The sequence below is a fragment of the Emydura macquarii genome, unplaced genomic scaffold, assembly GCF_026122565.2.
Source record: "Emydura macquarii macquarii isolate MOO-44397 ecotype Brisbane River unplaced genomic scaffold, CSIRO-AGI_Emac_v2 contig_1790, whole genome shotgun sequence".
Classification (NCBI taxonomy): Eukaryota; Metazoa; Chordata; order Testudines; family Chelidae; genus Emydura; species Emydura macquarii.
This window is the reverse complement of record NW_027131927.1, coordinates 17,130,281-17,149,644: the sequence shown is the minus strand read 5'-3', so window position 1 is coordinate 17,149,644 and position 19,364 is coordinate 17,130,281. Positions and strand designations below refer to the sequence as shown.

General features: G+C 40.0%; 1 protein-coding gene across 4 annotated transcripts in view; it reads right to left on the bottom strand.

Moving 5' to 3' along the window:
• ANKRD17 (ankyrin repeat domain 17) overlaps positions 1–19,364 on the bottom strand; it is a 148,465-nt gene that overhangs the window by 103,992 nt on the left and 25,109 nt on the right. Inside the window, exon 1 of one of the 4 annotated variants that reach the window (XM_067557005.1) lies at positions 12,183–12,348. The exons of the other annotated variants lie outside the window; for them this stretch is intronic. Within the exon in view, the coding sequence (XP_067413106.1) occupies positions 12,183–12,236 (54 nt within the window). The 5' untranslated portion in view covers positions 12,237–12,348. Of the gene's footprint in view, positions 1–12,182; positions 12,349–19,364 lie in introns of those variants that run through there. 4 annotated transcript variants of the gene reach the window in all.

Here is a 19,364-nt window from a genome sequence, read left to right as displayed (position 1 = left end):
ACTCCACCAACCCTCACCAGGAGCTCTTGCAGTGACCTAAGATGGGCCTTGTAAGAAGTTGAGAGCCTGGTCTCTCAGCTCCCTGCCGGGAGCCCCACAGATTCATAGGCTCCCGATCGGCTGCCCACCCCCTTTCCCCACAGGGAGTCAGGGCAAGCCACCCTCCAATCTCTGGCAGCCACCTGCAGTTTCTCCGTTCCCCACTATCTGCCTGGAACCAGGCAGCCATGTAAATTTCACAGCTCTGCTGTGAAATTAACAAGGCTGCCCCAGATCCCAGCCCCCCCCATTCATCACCCCAGCTCCCAGCCAGGAGCCAGACCAGCTGCTCAGCTTTCAGGTGGCTTTCTTATCAATTTTGTGGTGAAATTGACAAGAATGACAGCCCCACAGCCTATGTAAGGGAATCAGTGTCTACATTGACACTGCATCGAAGCTGACATAAGACCTACACCTCTCTTTGAGATGATTTTATTGTATGGGCACAACAGGGGAGTTACATTGGTGGGAGGAGCATTTTAGTCTGTACCCTTCCACGGTTTTGTGGACAAAAGCTGACTTTTGTTGACAAAGCTCTCTAATGTAGACCAGCCCTTATAAGGTTCACTGTGCTGCCAAGGGCATAGAGTAGATTCTACATCCTCAGAATGTCAAGCTGGTTTGGGATCTCAAACTGTGGCTCATCAACACCTAGTCTGCTATACAACAGGCATTCTGTTGCATAATGGTGGGGCATGGGTGAGGAGGAATGCGTTTTAGTTTGTTTTATAGGCTTTTCTATGGTGCTCATCACTTTAGCTCACAAACATTAAAAAGGCTTATTCTCAACACCCACTTTTGAGGTATGGAAATATTCCTATTTTATAAATAGGGAACTGAGGCACACCAAGGTAAAGGTCAACACCTAAATTTTCAAGTGACTGCTGATTTTGAGTACCTCAATTTGACACCCTTTTTAAACACACGCCATTTTCAGAAAATGCTGAGCCACCACCTTTCTAAAGTACATGCAATTAAAAGTTTAAGTAGGTCCAAGATATTCTTTAAATGGGTATCTGAAATTTGGCTATTAAATACCTATTTAGGCAACTAAAACTGTCCACACACAAACCAGCACCAGTTTAACTAAAAATATATTTTTAAACTGATTTAAACCAGTCCATACTTTTGGTTTAAGAATGACTTTTTTTGGTTTTGGCTTAAACCTGGAAAAACATGGATTAAGTTAAACAAAAAGATCCTCAAAAAGGTGTAATTAAACTGATTTAGTAAAACCAATGCAAAACCAATGCCCACAGAGGGCACTTATTTCAGTTTAAAGAGAGATGTTACTCTACCTTTTGTAACTGCAGTACTTCAAGGTGTATTCCACTGGGGGGGAAATCCATATGTGCTCCATGTGCCTGAGTCCGGAAGATTCTTGCTAGTAATGTCCTTTGGTCCACACCCGTACTTGCTCACTAACCAGTTACGATCCAAAGCAAAGGGGAAAGGGGCTGGAATACAGATAGGGACCACATATCTTGAACTCTGGTTACAGAAGGTAGATAACTAGAGCCCTGAACAGATACAAAATTTGGATCCGTATCCAATCCGCAAAAATGGTGAACAATACATCCAAGGATATAAAGCGGATTTGCAGGGCTCTATAGATAGGAATCAGTGCTTGAAGAACAAAAACTATGTGCATTCCACAGTGGGTGACTGATGAGCAGTAGTCATGAATTAAGGGGGTACAAAAAACTGTGCTGTAGTGAGGATTGAAGGATTGAAGACCTGAAGGATGCATCAGCTGAAGAGGCATGCACCCGAGAACAGTGTCATGTGAAGGTCTGACAAGAACTCCATGTGACTGTTTTACATATGTCAATGAGAGGAACTCCCCAAAGTGAACTACAAAAGTGAACTTTGCTCTGGAGAAATGGGCCATGAAGGAGTCTCAGACCACGGTACTGTAATACAACCAGAAATCCACTTAGTCTTTGTGACAAGATTACCTGCCTTCCCATATGTTCTGCAAAGACAACAAAGTCTGGGAGACTTCCTGAAGGGTTTTCTTCTTAGAAGACAGAACACCAATGCTCAACACACATCCAAGGAATTGAGTCTCTGTTCTTCATGAGCTGTAAGCAGCTTACAAAAAAATACAAGTAAGTGCATGAATTCATTCATGTGGAAACTGGAGACTAATCTGGGGATAAATTTAGGATGGAGCCTTAAGGAAACCTTATCCTTAAGGAATACGGTGTAAGATCAGTCAGCTATTAGGGCCACCAATTTGCCCGCCCTTCTGGATGCAGTGATACCACCAGGAAGGGAATCTTCATACCTAAATGAGGCAGTGAGCATGTTGCTAGCAATTCAAAAGGCAATTTAGTGTCAAAAGGACAATGTGAAGATTCCAAGATGGGGGAGGTTTAGTTATTGGAGGATGGTTTGAGTAAAACCTTGAAAAATCACAGCCACTGAATGCATGAAGATGGAGCAGCTGTCACTCACAAGGTGGCAGGTGCTGATTGCTGCTACATGAACCCAAAGCAACCTAAGGGAAAGACCAGACAATGTCAAGTAGATAGTCCTGAATTGTAGGGATGTTCATTGCCTCTGGAGACATGTGGTGACACAGAGCCCAAATAGAGAATATTTTCCACTTAACTAAGTAACACTTTCTGCTGGATTCTGTTTCTGCTAAGGTTGGCTTTAACAGCTGTTGAACACTTCCGCTCTAGGTTCAACACCCACCCAAATATCACATTGCAAGGTGAAGGGAGTTTGGATGCCTGATCCTGCCCTTGTCCTGAGTCAGGCAGTCAGTCTGGGAAGGAGTGAGTGCTGATTGTCATTCTGTCAACCAGTCAAAGAAGAATGGGGAACCAAAACTGTCAGAGCCATTTGGGAGCAATGAGGATGATCACCACTGCATGCTACTGGATCTCTCTCAGAAATCTAAGAAAGAGCATATAGCAGACTTCCCAATTATGGGATTAGAGGGGCATTTCCTCTGGAGTTCTGGACCTGTGCCCCCTTGGAGCCATACCCTTGTGCTTCTCTTGTCCTGCATGCTAACAGGTCCAGAGACAGGGATCCACACAGCTGGAATAGGTCACTCGCCACTGAGCTGTGAATCACTCATTCATGTTCTATCAAGAAGTGATGGCTGAGGCTGTCCACTAAGGTGTTGTGGATTCTGGGGAGGTGCATTGCTGTAGTGTAATTTGATGAGTAATACATCAGTTCCACAGGTGATGCAAAGAGGTGTAGATCTTGCTCCCCCTGGCTTGTTGTACAGTTGTCAAATTATCTCACATCACCTGAACATGTTAGGACTGCATCAATGATAGGAAGGTTTTGCAGGCCTCCCAAACTCCTCTCAGTTCAGGAAGTCTGCAACCATCCTTGACTCTCAAGTGGTTCACGTTCCCTGGGCTACAAGTTCCTTTGGATAAGCGTCCCAACCTATCAGAGAGGCATCTGTGATTCACATCATTTGAAGAGGTGGCAGAATGAAGGGAACTCCCACACATACCAGTTCTTTGTTCTGCCATAAAGCTGGAGAGTTTCATACTCTGAAGGAATTGTAACTAACTTGTCCGTATCATGCTCGCTTGGTACATAAACCGTGTTAAGCTACGCTTGAAGGTAGCAGAGACAGTCTTGCAAATGGAATCACAAAGATGCAAGATGCTATATGATCCAGGATGATGAGGCATGCCTGACCCAATGTTTGTGGACTCTTTCTGAGCTCACTAATTAGCATGTTCATTGACTGGAACCTGTCTGTGGAGAAGTAAGCTCTGGCTCTGAGTGAGTCTATGGTTGCTCCTATGAACCTAGGGTTTGTGTTGGGGCTAAAGCAGATTCACAGTGATGTTACAAGATGAGGCTTCCCATTAAAAAGCAATTGTCTAAATACGGAAAAACATGTCTATGGAAGTGTGCTGCCACTACCAAAAGCACTTTCATGAATACTCTGGGCGCTGTCGACAGTCTAAAGGGAAGCACCAAATAATGATAGTGATTCATACCTATCATGAACCTCAGGAACCTCTTGTGGAAGTGGAAAGAGGCATCCTTCATGTCAAGAGCCATGAACCATTTGTTTCTGTTTAGAGACAGGATTATCCATACCAGAATGACCATTCTGAGTCTTAACTTTTGGATAAAGACACTGAGGTGATGGAAGTCTAAGATGGGTCTCCAGACTCCTGTCTTCTTGAAGTACGTGCTCTATGGCCCCTCTCTGAAGTAGACAGTGTATTTCTTGAAGAAGTAACCCCTCATGAGAGAGGCTGTGCTGGAAAGGAATGAGAAAGGGGGAGAGAGAGGAAAGAACTCTGATGTCATATATTTTGTATATGCCATAGAGGACCCATTTCTTCATTGTTATTGTTTGCCATGTATGAAAAAATTGAACTAGCTGGCCACCAAATAGAATCTCAGGGGTGGTAAAATATGGCCTCTGGTCACTTTGCAGTTCTCAGAGGGCCCATCAAATATATTTCTTCCCTAAAGGTTGAGGATGGAAAGTGAAAAAGTATTCTGCTTGGTTCTTTACATCCTCTGCCTCTTCACAGTGGTTTGTTCCCTCTCTGATGGTAGGAGGTCTGAGCTGGTGGTCTAGCTCCATAAGATTGCTTGCTGAATTTTCTCCTAGGAGCTGGGTTGTAACAGGGAGAGGAGGGTCACACTTGAATCTTTTAGCAAGTGTAATGACATGTCCACCTTTTGGCTGAATACATTGTCCCCTTCAAAAGGGAAGTCTTTCACAATGGCCTATATTTCTCTGGAAAACCCTGAAGAATGAAGTCAGAATTCCCACTGCAATACAACAGCAGTTGCCGTCGATCCATCTACAGGTTGTATCAGTCATGTCGACTGTTGCCTATAGAGATGATCTAGCCACCAGCTTATCTTCTTTGATAAGGGCCTTGAATTGTGCTCTGTCCTCCTAGGGGAGCTTATCTTTAAATATCACAAACTTGGAATAGTTGACAGTCATACTTTGTCAGTAGCTCTTGATAGTTGGCTATTCAGAATTGCATGTTTACCTCCCCTCCGCTCCCTCCCCCAAAAGATCCGTATTTTGCTTCCTTATCCAAAGCAGTACAGTTGATTTGTTGTTGTCTACTCCTTTCCAAGGCACCCTGCACCATCAGGGAGTTTGGGACAGAATGAGTAAACGGAAACTCCGCTCCCTTAGCTAGGACAAAGTAGCCTCTCTCTGCACTTTTAGGTGTAGGTCCACATGTAGCTGGAGTATGACACACACACATACACTCACCACTTTAGCTTGCTCCAGGTTAGCTTGTTCACCAAAAGCACCACTCCACTCAGTCCTACACTTCGTATAATATGCAGGAATTTCAGGGATGACTCCTGGATTTCCTCCACAGGGATCTGGAGCTCTTCAGCAACACCTATTAATTGCTCCTGGAAGCATTTGTGATCATCTGACGGAAATAGTAATGCTGGACTGACTGCTTTGTCAGGAGAAGTTGATGACATATCCCACAGGAACAGTGGTACCCTGGGATCCAGTTCTCCTTTCCCTTCTTCTGGGAGCTCCGAAGGAGCTCAGGCTGGTGTCTGGGAGGAGAGAGAGGATGTGACACTTACTGGGACCATACCAACTCAGCAGAGTGCAAACAGGTCCCATGATCTCCAGTATGATTAGTAGATGGGACTATCATGGGTTGTAGTAGTCCCCAAGGCATGGAGTACCAACAGTCCCAGGGAAACAATGCCACCTACAGAGTAGTGATAGAACCCAGGTGATTCTGGATTTTGCATCTAGACCATTTGTGTAGGTGATAATGATCATTCCTCAACATTGGCTCTTTCTGATGAAAAGACAGAGTTAAAAGATGGTGTCAAAATTTCTCTGATGAGGATTGATTCCAGAAGAATGGGAGAGCGTGGATTAGACTGCATAGCGATATCTTCAGTCGTGGTATACTTCCCAAACAGAGGGAGGAAGGTTGTCGTCTTCCCGTACCAATGGAGCTGGTGTGGAAAGTCCCTTGGAAGTTTCGGCTTCTGAGTGCAAGTGTGCCAGTACCATTGGTGTTTCATGACTCTTTGTGCAACTTCTTTGCTGAAGTGGCTGTCTGGTCTAGCAGTGTTTCTCTTTACTCAATACTGCCGGCACTGACATGGTCTTTTTTGAGCCTCAGAGTTGGTACTGTGGGTCTTTGTGGGACCACTATGCGACATTTCAGCCAACTTAGACTGAGCCAGGGAGGAAGTTTTCCTCTTAGAAGAGGATTGGAGGGAGACTTCTCTAGAATGTAGAGTGCGCTTTTCTTAAGTAGAGGAGTCCTTAATTCTACTACTGCTACTCACCCCACTTTCAGAAACAACAGTACTATGGGATAAGTTTCTTGACACCTCTGCCCTATGTAAAGAGGGTTCTGTCCAGCCTAGGTCAGACTGAGGTCTCATCATCCGCTCCATTAAGATGTTTCCTAAGCCTTAACTCTCATGCCTGGCAGGTCTGGCTGGGAAAAGAGCAGTAGATACTACACTTCTCAGGAGTTGTACACTTCACCCAGGCAGTACAGGAACCTCTTGTGAACATCACAGGGAGGCTCCTGGGCAGGAGATGCAGTTATTTATCCCAATGTTCTGGGCACAGTTAGATGTCCGTGTCAGGAAAAAGGTGTGTAAGGGGAATAACCACAAAAGGGGGCGAGAGAAAAGAATGATTCAGTAGTTGCTAGCTGTTTAAACTAAAACAGCCAAAACTATCTAATAAAAAACTATTTTTAACTAGGTACAGATGAAGTCCAAAGAAAAGCTTCCAGGACACTGGAGCTTTCCATCTCAGACCACGTGGCGCTAGGAAGAACTGGAGAGACAGCTGGTCCAAACTGCCCCTTATAGCTTTGGTTCAGAGTGTAAGAAGAGAAAGCACAAGTATGGACCAACGGATGCTACTAGCAAGAATCTTCTGGTCTCAAGTGCATGTAGGGTAGGCATACCCCACAAGGTATGGAATACACACAGGGACCAGCACTTGAAGAGTTTTGTTATGGTTTAGTTCAAGTCAAGGTTTAAGCAAAACTGATAAGCTACCAAAATATCAGTCCACAAAGGAGATTCCACTGGTTTAAACCAATTTAACTAAACCAGTATAAACAGTGTGTAGACAAGGTCCAAGGCACTTAAATCAAAATAAGAGTGTCTTGACATAAAAAGTTGCTCTTTACCCAAATCAATTTAATTCAGTTGAGCCACTGCACATCTATGTTTAGAGAAAGCCTAATCAGTGACCTGATTTTCAAAGGTGCTAAGAACACAGCACTACCAACACAGTCAATGGGAACTGCTGATGGCTTAAGTGCTTTTGAAAAACAGGCCTTATGGTAGGTGCCTACATAAGGATTCAGGAGCCAAGCTTCAGGCATCTGTTTTTGAAAATATGAGCAAGTCACTTACGCTGAAAGTGAGTTAGGATGTCTGTTTTAGGATAAACAGAACCCAGATGCCCAAGTCTCAAACCAGTATCAACCACAAGATCATTCTTCCTATAATGGCTTTCTAAATGAGCTCTTCCTTGCCATTAGAAAGGGTATGGAGCTTGCTGCAATTTGGGGCTTCTCTACACTAAAAAGGCTTTTTCCAGTATTGCTATACCAGCAAAGCCCACTAGCAGAGGCAAAATGTATACCAGCAAAAGGAGTTCTTTTACCTGCATACTTAAACCACCCACCTCCCTGAATGACTTAACTATATTGGCAAGAGAGTCCTTTTGCCAGCATAAAATATGTCTCCACAGGTTTTTTTTGCTGACATAACTATGTCAGGTAGGGGTGTCATTTTTGCACACTCTTAACCAGTATCACTCTGCTAGCAAAATATTGTAGTTTAGACTGGCCTCAGATCTAAGCACCTATATTCAAGTCTGAGTCAAGGTTGCAGCACATCCACACGTTGGACTAAAATTATAATTTATCCTGCCTTTAAAAAAAAAAAACTTTATCGTTATTAGGGAAAATTAATTACCTACAATTTTGCTGCTTTGAAGATATCACTACATGGAATTCTCTCTATTAGGTCCTGGCCACCCAGGTGGGACATTGCCCCTATTTTAGCTTGGAGCACAAGATCCTATTGTAAGAACCCTGTGAGCATGGTATCTTTAAAGAAAAGCATGATACCAAATACTCACTTCAGCACAGCATATACAAACTATTACAGCTGAAATTTAAATCCCTATCTAGAGTTACAAACAATTCAGAAGCATAAGCAATGACTAGTTACAAGAGCTTCATTCAATCACAGAAGGAAAAAAATAATGTTCCTCAGGATTCTATTTGAAACAACCTTCCCCATAACCAATTTAGAGAAATGAGCAGACAAAAGCACAAAAAAACCAGGAACAGACTTCATATATCACAAGCTTCTTTAATCAATATATTCAAGGGTAGCTGTCACAACGGAACAAGGCTTGAAATGCATACTAAGGTTTACTTGGTCAGTATTTTATTTACTATCATTCCCAATGTGGTTTTGGATAAAAAGTGCTGTCCCCTGCTTCCCTAAACAAACCATTCAATGCTGCTGTGGGGCCCTTACCCCGATTCTGACACCGCTTTACTGTCACTGAAATAAATGTCACAAATGCCACTTTTTCCACCGCAATATCGGATAGAACCCCTGTTTAAACACAAATTTTCAAGGACTGATTAGCAATAAGTTATGAAAAACAAGCACTAGATTCATGTTTTAAAATACAGCAAATCTGAAAAATCCCATTATCGTTAATAATTAATATTAAGAGTTTGAGAAAGTATCTTATTTATCAAGGGACTGAAATTTCACGAAGTATGGATCCTTCGACATTTTATAAAGTGTGGGGAAGTCCAATGTAAAAATTCTGCCCTGATTTATCCCCATGTAACCCCAATTACTTCGATGGGACAGAATTAAGTTTAAGTCAGGGCAGACTTTCACCCAAACACTGTTATTCACCCAAACTTAGGGGGATTTTTGAATTTTTCAACTGTGTATCACATGTGAGCAAATATGAAACAAGTAAAATGTCATGTTTCTCCTGGAATAAATTATGCTTTCAAAATAGGAAAGCTTCAATAACAAATTCTTAAGTAAAACATATTTTAAGAGTACAGAGGTAGAAATCAGTTCTCCCCTAAAACTGAAATTCTATACCTTCAGAGATGTAGATCCTTGTTATTTGATTACTAAAGAAAATGATTGTTAAATATAAAAAATATTCTAATTTCTCCTAGAGCTAAAATCTGAATCTTAAAAAAATGTATCATCTTCTAGTTCAAATAAAAATATTAAAAAAAAAAAAAAAAAAGGATTATGCATAGCCAATCTAATTCTTGAAATATTACACTGAGGTTCGTTAATGATTGAATGATTTTTAGTTTGTTGAATATGAACGAGCATCACAAAAAGATATTCAAAATTTACAAAAAAATGTAAATGCATTTCATGTTGACACAGCATTTCCAGATTAACTGTTACAAACTCAGTGTAAAGTTTAAAAGTATCTATATACAAGTATTTCTGTATAAACAAACTCTAAAAGTGTTATTATTTAAACCCACCTTAGCTGATAAAAGAAGTCAGTGAGAAACGAGGTCAAGGCATGTCAACAGGATTTGTTTCATTACCAAAAAGGGGAACACAATGAATTTATGCAAGGCAAATAACTTGATACTCATCTAATATATGCATACAACTGCAACATTTTACTCTACAGGTACAGCATAGTTGATTTTTTTTTTTTTAAAAATACCTCTCGCTAATCCACTTACTCCAGGGGTTCTCAAATGTTTTTTTCCAGGACCCCCTTTGAAAATATTTCAAGCTACGATGACCCCCCACCCCCAATGCCGTGCTCTCCTTACTTCTGCGCTGTTGCTGGGGGGTGGCACTGCCGTAAGAGCACCCAGTCAACAGCCCTGCTCTCCAGCCACCCAGCTCTGAAGGGTTCTGGCTGTCAGCCATGCATAGGGCTGACAGGCACAGCCACAGCATGTGCTCACAGCTCGTGACCTCCCCTCATCCCCCAAAATAACCTCGCGACTCCTTGAAGGGTCCCGACTCCCAGTTTGAGAATTCCTGATTTAATCTTTAAGACATATTGATATATAGACCTCTTTGGTTCAAATGGTGCACATGCATTTAGATATTTACCTTAATTATGGGGAAAACATAGGGGACATAATGTGTTTGATCAGGCACATTATAGTTCACACATTCACCCTATCTACCTCTGTAACAAAGAAAGCAATGGCACACGTTTAAAGCAAAAATATTTTATACATCTACCAGTTGTCCATATGTCTGCGAAATGCACAAGTCCAGATATCTTTTCATCTGGATTTATGATCCATTAAAATTATTATGGAGGTGTGTGTATAAGTCTGGCAACAATGGAGTTAAACTAGTTTTGGAGATTATAATGAGGTTGGCTAAACACAGATACCAAATGTTTTCATGAATATAAACTTAAAACCTTTTAAACCAAAAACTACCACCACCAAAGGTCCAACTATTTAGGAATGTATCTTAATGACGGAACTCTTGAATATATTGAACTTTTGAAAATACCCAGAGCAAGGATAAAAGGCCATCTTAATGCATTTTTGCTTACAAAACTGGAATTACTGACTTACTTGCTAACCTGGAATTACTGAAACAAAAAAATCTGAACTATTATTCCTGCTCACTTTCATATTCTATGAAGTATCAGGGAATATATTGCTTAAAACATCAGGTTGAATTTAAACGTAAAAACAAATGTACGAGCAGTGTTGCTTTAAGCTAACACACATGGGCATTGCTAGGAAGTCTAAATTAGCATTTCGAAGATACGCCTAGAAAAGGGAGCTGTCATTTACTTAATGAAAAAGAATCTAGTTTTGTTATAAAGAAAGTCGAATAGAACAAGGCCACATATTTTCAAGGGTGGACAGAGGGGGAAGCAGTAGAAGAAATTAAATACTCTTATTGCATATTTGGTTCAAGAGTGGACTGAAATAATGCTAAAGAAAAAGAATTATAGCACAATCAGTTTTCATTCTGCAGAACAGCTAGAAGGTATAAGAATCTTACTGCAATGTCAGCTCCAAGCACACAGAAGGGCTCCAGAAAATGCTCATTGATCATGCAGCACTTTATAATGCGCAGGAGGCCTCTCTCCTCCCTCTCCCCCCACCCCTGCCCACAGCATTACAGTAATTGAGAATTCTCAACACCAGTACTCCACATGTTAAAGAGAAAATAATCAATCACACTCTTGGCCTTCCTTCAGTTATCATCCTACAAAACAGATCTGCAGATCTAACTGGTATTTAAAAATCTGCAATAACTCAATATTGTATTCAAAGCTAGTCCGAAACCAATTAAACCAGAAATGGTTATTTCTTCCCTTCATCTTTAGATTGCATACAATTCAACTGATAAACATTCACTCCATAACAGATAGAAAATGTAAATATAGTTTCTCTTTAGACACACACAAAGGATGAATTAATCAGATTAACAATCCTGATCTTTTACAACAGTAAAATATCAAATTATATATTTTCATACTCTGACAAGGAAATAACCAAAATTTAGCATTTCAGGATATATAAATATCCTGATTCTCTTTAAAATCAAAAAAAGTATTGTATTTAGTCAGATAACTATTTCCAATCTGTACCAAAGTATATATAGCAATTTATATAGCAATTCTCATCATTTTTATAGATTTATTCATTTATAATAGATACAAACAAAACAAGAAGCTTCTTTAACCAGCAAAATATAAACACTTTCAGGCCTCTATGTAAATTAATTGTGTAAGACATAGGATACCAAAGCCTTTGAAAGCTGCTTTGCAGACCCCACCTTCTAACGAGTTAATCTAAAGGTCACAAGCTCGCAGGCATTTTATGAAGTCCGAGGTCCTTTCTTTTATTCCTCCCTACCATGCATCCTCACTCACAATTTATAATGAAACAAATTACACTAATTCTCAACTAATTTATTAGCCATCTGAGCCAACCCTGGCACATCTCACAGAACAAGGACTCTGTGCCTTGCTTAAATGCATAACTTCGCCTCCCCCTTCTCCCTCAGACTAATTCGTAAGCATAATTCTGCAGATTGAAAGCCGGAAGAAAGAAATCGTTCATTGCAATTTGTAAAACAAGTCCTACCTCCAGGATGTCTTCTAGAACATATGCTTCCATCTCAGCCTCTGTCTCCACCATGTTTTATCAAACTGCCATGTTTCTTACTGCACTATGATTAGATCACTGCCAGCAGGAGCACTCCTCTGTGTCAGCAAGGGAACAGGAAATGGAATGTTCTATTACATGCCTGAAAGAGGCTTTGCTGCTTGCAAAGCAGGCATCTACCAACAGAGCAGGGGTGACTCACTGAACACACTGTTAAAGTAACAGCAGCCCTCTTCTAGAAGCACACTTCCGATAAATAACCTAATTAAAGAAAGGAAATAAGCCACTTTATTTTACAATGCCATCTTGAAAGCATTTGTTTCAGATGAATTAAACATTTTTAAAGGGGCCTAAATTAACTAAACCTAAGGGGTTGCAGTTTTGTACCACAAAAATTTATCCGGACCAAAGGTTTGTAGAGAAAATGCTGTATCAGTGAAGCACTTAATTTGCACATTAATGCCCGGCTCAGGCAATCCAACATAATAAAATTAGAATGAATCTTTGGTAAGGTATGGAACAAGTAGTCACCCCGCTTCTTAACCTATGTATTAGTAGTTAAAAGTCTTCCTACCTTCTGACCTTACTAGGAACATTTCTATTGAGCTAAAATTCAACAGACTAAGTCTCATTCTTGTTTTTGTCTGAATAGCATTTTTAAATTAATTTCTTAAGCATGGCTCAGAATTCAGTATTTTTTCCTATAGATCAGCTTCTTCTCTCCTTACAAAACTCCCAAGGAAGGGGTTGCTTGCAAGTCACTCCTACTAAAAATTCTCTAATCTAAACCTATACTTACTTACACACTTTTTTCTAAAAACTGAATAAAGTTGTCTGAAGTCTCAACACTAGACACTGATCCAACAGAGATGGTGAGCAATAATAGGACAATAATCGGTTCCTAACACTAGGCTGAAATAAGCACATTGCCTCCTACCCAACATCAGCTTGGCTGCCAGCTCTATCTACCTCAGGGTGTTGCTGTGATGGACTATTGCACAGCTCTGTCCTTTTGGATGCTTTAAGAATTGCTGTTGTTTCTTAGCCAGTGGAGAAACTGCACAGCCTACTTCAGATGGATTCTCATGGGACCCCCTCTTTCCGTGCCACCTCAACACTTGTGTAGTCCCTGTTGGGGCTTTCAGACCATTCTCTCAGCTATTGCACCAGGGCCTCTTGGAGAGATTATAATCTATAATTCCATACCAAACCTTGCCACTACAGTGGCACTTGCTGGGGTCTTCAGGTGCTCCATATCCTCTCCTCACAGCTGAAGCAATTTGCCTGCGAGAACCAAAGGGGGTGGAGGAGAAAGGGTGACAGCACATATGGACAGTTAGGACTATGTCAAGGTCTAAGTGTGGGGAGAAAAAGAAAATGAAAGCTTGGAAAATTAAAAATAGGAAACCTAGGAGGTGGACAAAAAGCAAGCAATAAGGGTACAAAGGTGTGGATGGCACTGCATTCTCTTGAGACTGCTAAAAAACACTGCCACGTGACTGCTAGAGCCTGCCGATCTGGCTCTTCTTGTGAGCGAAAGACTAATAAATGAATCTTGGTTTCTCATACACCAAACTGAACTACTGCCACTAAAGCTTCGCTTTCACTCATGTCCCAATACAGAACTGAAATAATCCTTGGGCCAACAAGTTTAGCCAGTTCTAAGAAACATGGCTACATAACATCCCATTCATCTTAAAAGAAAGAATGAATTTGTGTAAGAGATAAATGAGGTTGACTCAGTTTCTGGTTGTTCTCAGGGTATTGCTACAAAGGCAGTGTTAATGTTACTTGTGTGATTTGTGTACTTAATGTTTTGAGGTTCTTAATACAAAGCAAAATGTCCAGAACAAAGTCTGTGCTTTTGTTTTGTTTTCCTGAGAACTGTGGATCAAGGTGATATTACCTCTATATGTGGCATTGGTGAGCCCACTACAGTGATACTGTGTCCAGTTTCAACATCCAGAATTTAAGCATGTTGAAAATTTGGATAGAGTTCAGAAAAGAGCTACAAAAAGTGATCAGAGGTTGAAAAAAACCCACTAACCCTTAATGAGAGACTTAATGAGTTTGATCAAAAGAGGTGACTAACACATCTATAACTACCTTCACACAGAGAAGATATTTAAGTTGGCCTAACAAGATCATATGGCTGGAAAACGAAGTTAGAAATATTCTAATCAGAAGTTAACAAATTAACCAAGGAAAATGGTAAGTTCTCCCTTCACTGAGTTTTTATATTGAGACTGGATATTTTTCTTAAAAATATGCTCTAGTTCAGTCACAAGTTATTGGGGCTTGACAGCGTTCACTTATACAGTAAAAAAAATTATCTGTTACAGGAACTATGAGTGAAATGGTATTGCCTGTGTTATTCAGAAAGTTAGACTAGATGACCTGAACAATCCCTTCTGATCTTACAAGCTAAAATGCAGGAAATCTATTGTTAGGAAATCTATGTGTAGAGTATAGCTATGACTGTTTTCTGCTGTCAAGGAGTACAGTATGGGGAGCTAAGGAGTGTAGAACAACTTAACCTATTCAACTGAGTGAGCATTCTTCATACCCCCAGCGGCTACCACAAGATAGAGGGATTTAGAATACATGTTCTTTTATTGTGGATGAATCCCATGTTTGCTAATGTGCTACTTTCCATTCTTTATGATCCGGAAATCTTTCAATATCCAAAATAATTCTTTGCTCCTGGATTCAGTCAAGGAGTAACCCCCCTTTAAACATTCCTCATCTTGGACCTTGTGGAGCTCAGCTACTCACTGATCTTGTTCTGTGACTCTAGCTAGTACCTATTATAATCTGCTTAGCTCCAGAATCATCACACCAGCACAGTGCTTACAAAGGTATCTCCAGCAGTGAGACTCGCATCTATTTGTATATGCAGCTACTGTGGTTCCACCACTTCTATTCCTTCCAGTTAGCATCTTCCTCCAACCAGTAAAAAAGATTAAAGAATGGTACTTGGTATTCCTGCTGCTCAGGAAACTGGGCTACCAATGCTAAGGGAAGACTATCATTACTGGCTTGTCATCTAGTCTTATACCACTGACATCTTAAGAGCTTGCATGGTTTGGCTTGAAAGATCCACTCATTTAGAAAGAGCAGGAAATTTTCACAAGTGCCATCACATTCTGCAGAATCTAAATTTTCATTTAAAATAAAAGTTTCTCACCCACACAGCTATGCAAAATAACTTTGAAATACAAACCAATATTAAACCAGTGCAATGCTGTTTTCAAGTCTGCAAACAGCTCTAGGGCAGTGTTCTTCATTGCAAGGCCTGGGGAGCCAGTAGCTCCCGGACTAACTATTTACATTGCAATGTATTTTATTTTTAACATTAGACTATGTACCGAGTCTATCTAAACCTGCCCTCTTTACACATCACATTGACCACATGGTACGATGTGCACCATAAGTACATTACCATAGCAACCAACGTAGAACTCTGAGTGTTCAACCATTTGTGTCATATATTATTTTTTGGTCCCAGTGAGTTACTGGAAAGAATGGATAGATTCTTAATTCCATTGAAGAAAAATATCGGAAAGTGAAACGGGAAAAAGCAGATAAGAAAGTAACCGTGGATATTAATGAAACAAACAAAAGTTTTAGTTACACGAGTCACTCTGTAGCATTACATCATTAAGGAGTAGCAAGCAATGTGTCAATTTGGTAGTTGATATGGCTCTCACATTGAAGGTTTTTCGTCCAAAGTGGCCCTTGCTTGAAAAATAGTGAAGATCACTGCTCTAGGGCCCCAGCTGCTGCTCAGAGCTTTAACTACATTACAGCAAAGTGGAAACTGACCTGTGTCAGTTTTTACTGTTTTCCAGACCTCTGTGAATAGCAGTGAAACTGGTAAGAATCAAATCATTGGTGTGTGGTGATTCAAAAATGAAAGCTGTAGGAATTTTCAACATTCCTCCCCACTACACAGCAGACAGAAAGCTGAGAAGAGTGCACACAACCTCCCCCTCTCCCCCATCACAGCAGCATAAAAGATTATGGAATGTGCAGCGATTCTCTAGTCTACAGAAGTCAGGAGGTTCTTGAATGCAGCAGTGGGGGAAAGAATTATCTTTTTCTTCCAGGAGGCAAAGACGGTAGTGTGGGGCTTTAAATAGAATAGTAGCTAAAAGTAGATATGAAAGATGAAGTCCACAAAGAAAGGCCCAAGACACAGCATCCTAGTGGAAACCCAGCATTTCTTCCAAATCACAGCAGCTGGAAATAGGTGGTTTTTGATTTCTTACGTGGTCATTGCCTCTGAACAGTGTGGGACAACCACTCCATCTCAAGGATAATAGGTCTATCTTCTGCTTATTAGGTGTTGCGTAATTTCCAGAACTACATATAGGTGTGTGGAGGTAAACGGGAGAGAAAATGATAGAATAAGTTAGAAAAGAAATTAAGCAGAGAGTTTGTTTGGGGGGAAGCAGCGAAAAAAAATTAAAATGGGGAGATGTGGGGGAAGAACAGTGAAGTAAAAATGGGAAAGCAAAGATAAATAAATGAAGGAGGGCTGGTCGATTCGTACTCTGCAAATATATTACTTGAGGACTTTTACTGCTATTCATCAAATAACTTATTGGATGAACACTTGTATTCAACCAGCTGTTCAGCTAGTTAAATATTTCAACAACTAGATTAACACTAGTGGAATTTATAAAATATATTAAATTATCTTTTCTGCTATTCAAAAAACAATAGGAAGTTCATATATGTTAAATTAAAATACAGTACACCACTGTTTTATTCCTTCAATTTGCAGGGGATATGACTGCTAAAGTCTGGAGGCGCAGCTATTTTTCACTTTTCACCACAGGGTTTTGGGTAAATAATTCAAGCTCTATTTATGTTTGTCCTATGGAAGCACTGGGGAAAAGATATTCTCTATGGAATTCTTTCCTATTAATAATCCTTTTACTGGGTCACAAGCACTTCCTATTAAATGAATCAAAAACTGCATCATGTGTGTAGAATTGTGACAAGGAGAGAAAGCTCATTATCAGTCCACATAAATTAGAAAGATCCTGTAAACTGCTGGCTTTGCTGCTTTGAGGTAGTCTATTCAAAATAACCAGCTGTCTATGTATAACATCCTACCCCTCCCTCTGGAGAGCTGTTGTCATCATAATCATTATAGTAAAAATTCCACAATGTAATTGAGGAATACTGAGTTTAAGTCAAATTTTTTGGGACTGCTAGCCACCTCTGGCATTTCAGTTTCTTTTGTGTACACATCCTGGAAATCAGATCCAAGATGATGCCTTAAGTGGTAAGCCAGAGCAATCAGCCCAGCATAGTACTTTTTTTTTTTTTTTTCCAAAGAGTCCAGGATGGGCTTCTGCCTGCTTGGTCTCCTGGACACCTGAAACCCCACTCCAAGATGGGCACATAAACAGCTTCTTCTGAAAAAAATCAGACACATGCTATCCCAACACACTGTACAAAATTTTCATGAAGTAGAAAAAAAGTGAACTACATTATTAGGGGAACCACGGGTAACGTTTTCAATTTTATACAGTATTCCCTGTAAAACACACCATAAAACACAACCCTATATTATCTGTCTTTAAAGATCAGGCTTCCTTGCAAGAGACTATCATTTTCCCAGGCAAAGGGGCAGCAAGGCAGACTTGAGAGTTTGAAGTCATCCTTTGAAAGATCACTTATATTAATGTCCCTGTAAAAGCAGAAAAAAAGGAAATCTGTAACACAATGTGCAGATCACGTTTAGGGCTTTGCAGAACGCAGACTTTACATAAACATTCCCCTGAACATGTATGTAATGTACAATCTATAAAATTCAGATGATGTACAAAGAGGAACAGACCAAGTTGTGCTGGCTCCGAAGAACTAACAGGAATAAAATCAGTAAAACTTATTTCTGTCATTGGAGAAAAGTAGAAAGGATTCTGAACCCGATCTGATTATCAAAAAATGGCAGCTTCTTAATCACTTATGAGCACTGCACTTTAAGTATCAGTAGACTTCAGAGACACCAAGTTGAGATGAATGATGACACCAGACACACCAAGTTGAGATGAAGAGGAGCAAACACTTATCCCATAACAGTAGCAGTGATAGATCTGCAGATTCAGACAGACTTTTCCACAACAGTTTATACATGATTCAAACTCTGATTCTGAAGGTTGACTTCACAGTCATATGGCCTACATATTTTTAAATAAAAGCTTAGAATCTGAAGTAAAATTATTCAATAACTTGTTCAAAAAACAGACAATGTGGCCACAAATCCATTATCCATAGAGCCCTGATCATAATGTAAAAAAAAACCAAAACAAAACCAAAACAAAAAAAAACCTTTACCCTCTAAATTTCCTGGCTTGGAATTGAAATTCTCAACCCTAATGTTGCATTATTGTATTTATCACATACTAGATATACAGTTCACTAATTAATTTTCCATAAGCTTGCTAGTTGATTCAGTTATTACCCACAAAAGTTTTAGATTTTTAACAAAACGGTGCTTTTTGGTCCCCTTGTTTCTAAGCTACTCTCAACACCACCACTTCAGAAGTGTCCTATGTACAGGATGCACCTGGATTCAATAGGTTCCAGTCCCTATTTATTGTTCGAGCATTTCAGTGTAGAACAATATGTTTCAGTTATTTAAGATCTCTATAAATACTCTTCTTCGAAATAGAAACCTGTGCTGTAATCTAAAGCAAGCAAATATTACTCAGATTGAAGGAAAAAACTTGATTTTAGCTATGTTAGAATTGCATGGTAGAGAAGAACACATTGATTTGTAGTTATAGCCAAAAATAGTTTATTACATATTTTGAAATTCAAACACAAAAAGCCTAAAACTGGAATTAGCCAAATGAAGTTTTGTAGTTTCTTAGTAGCCAACTGCTCCTTAAAAGCAGACAATGATTAGCATTCTATTTCCTTGCTCACTAAAGAAAGTCCTGATTCCTCCCCCATCCCCTGATTTGTATGCTAGTCCTTATGCTTAGGAAGAAGCAAGATTCATTATTTTCCATCTTTAAGTGAACAGCAAAGATTTTAAAAAAATTATTGGTTACAGTCCAGGGCCCCAATCTTGCAAGCTGATCTACACAGAAACCTCTGGACCCAAACAGAATACTATTGGACTTCAGATACATTGCAGGA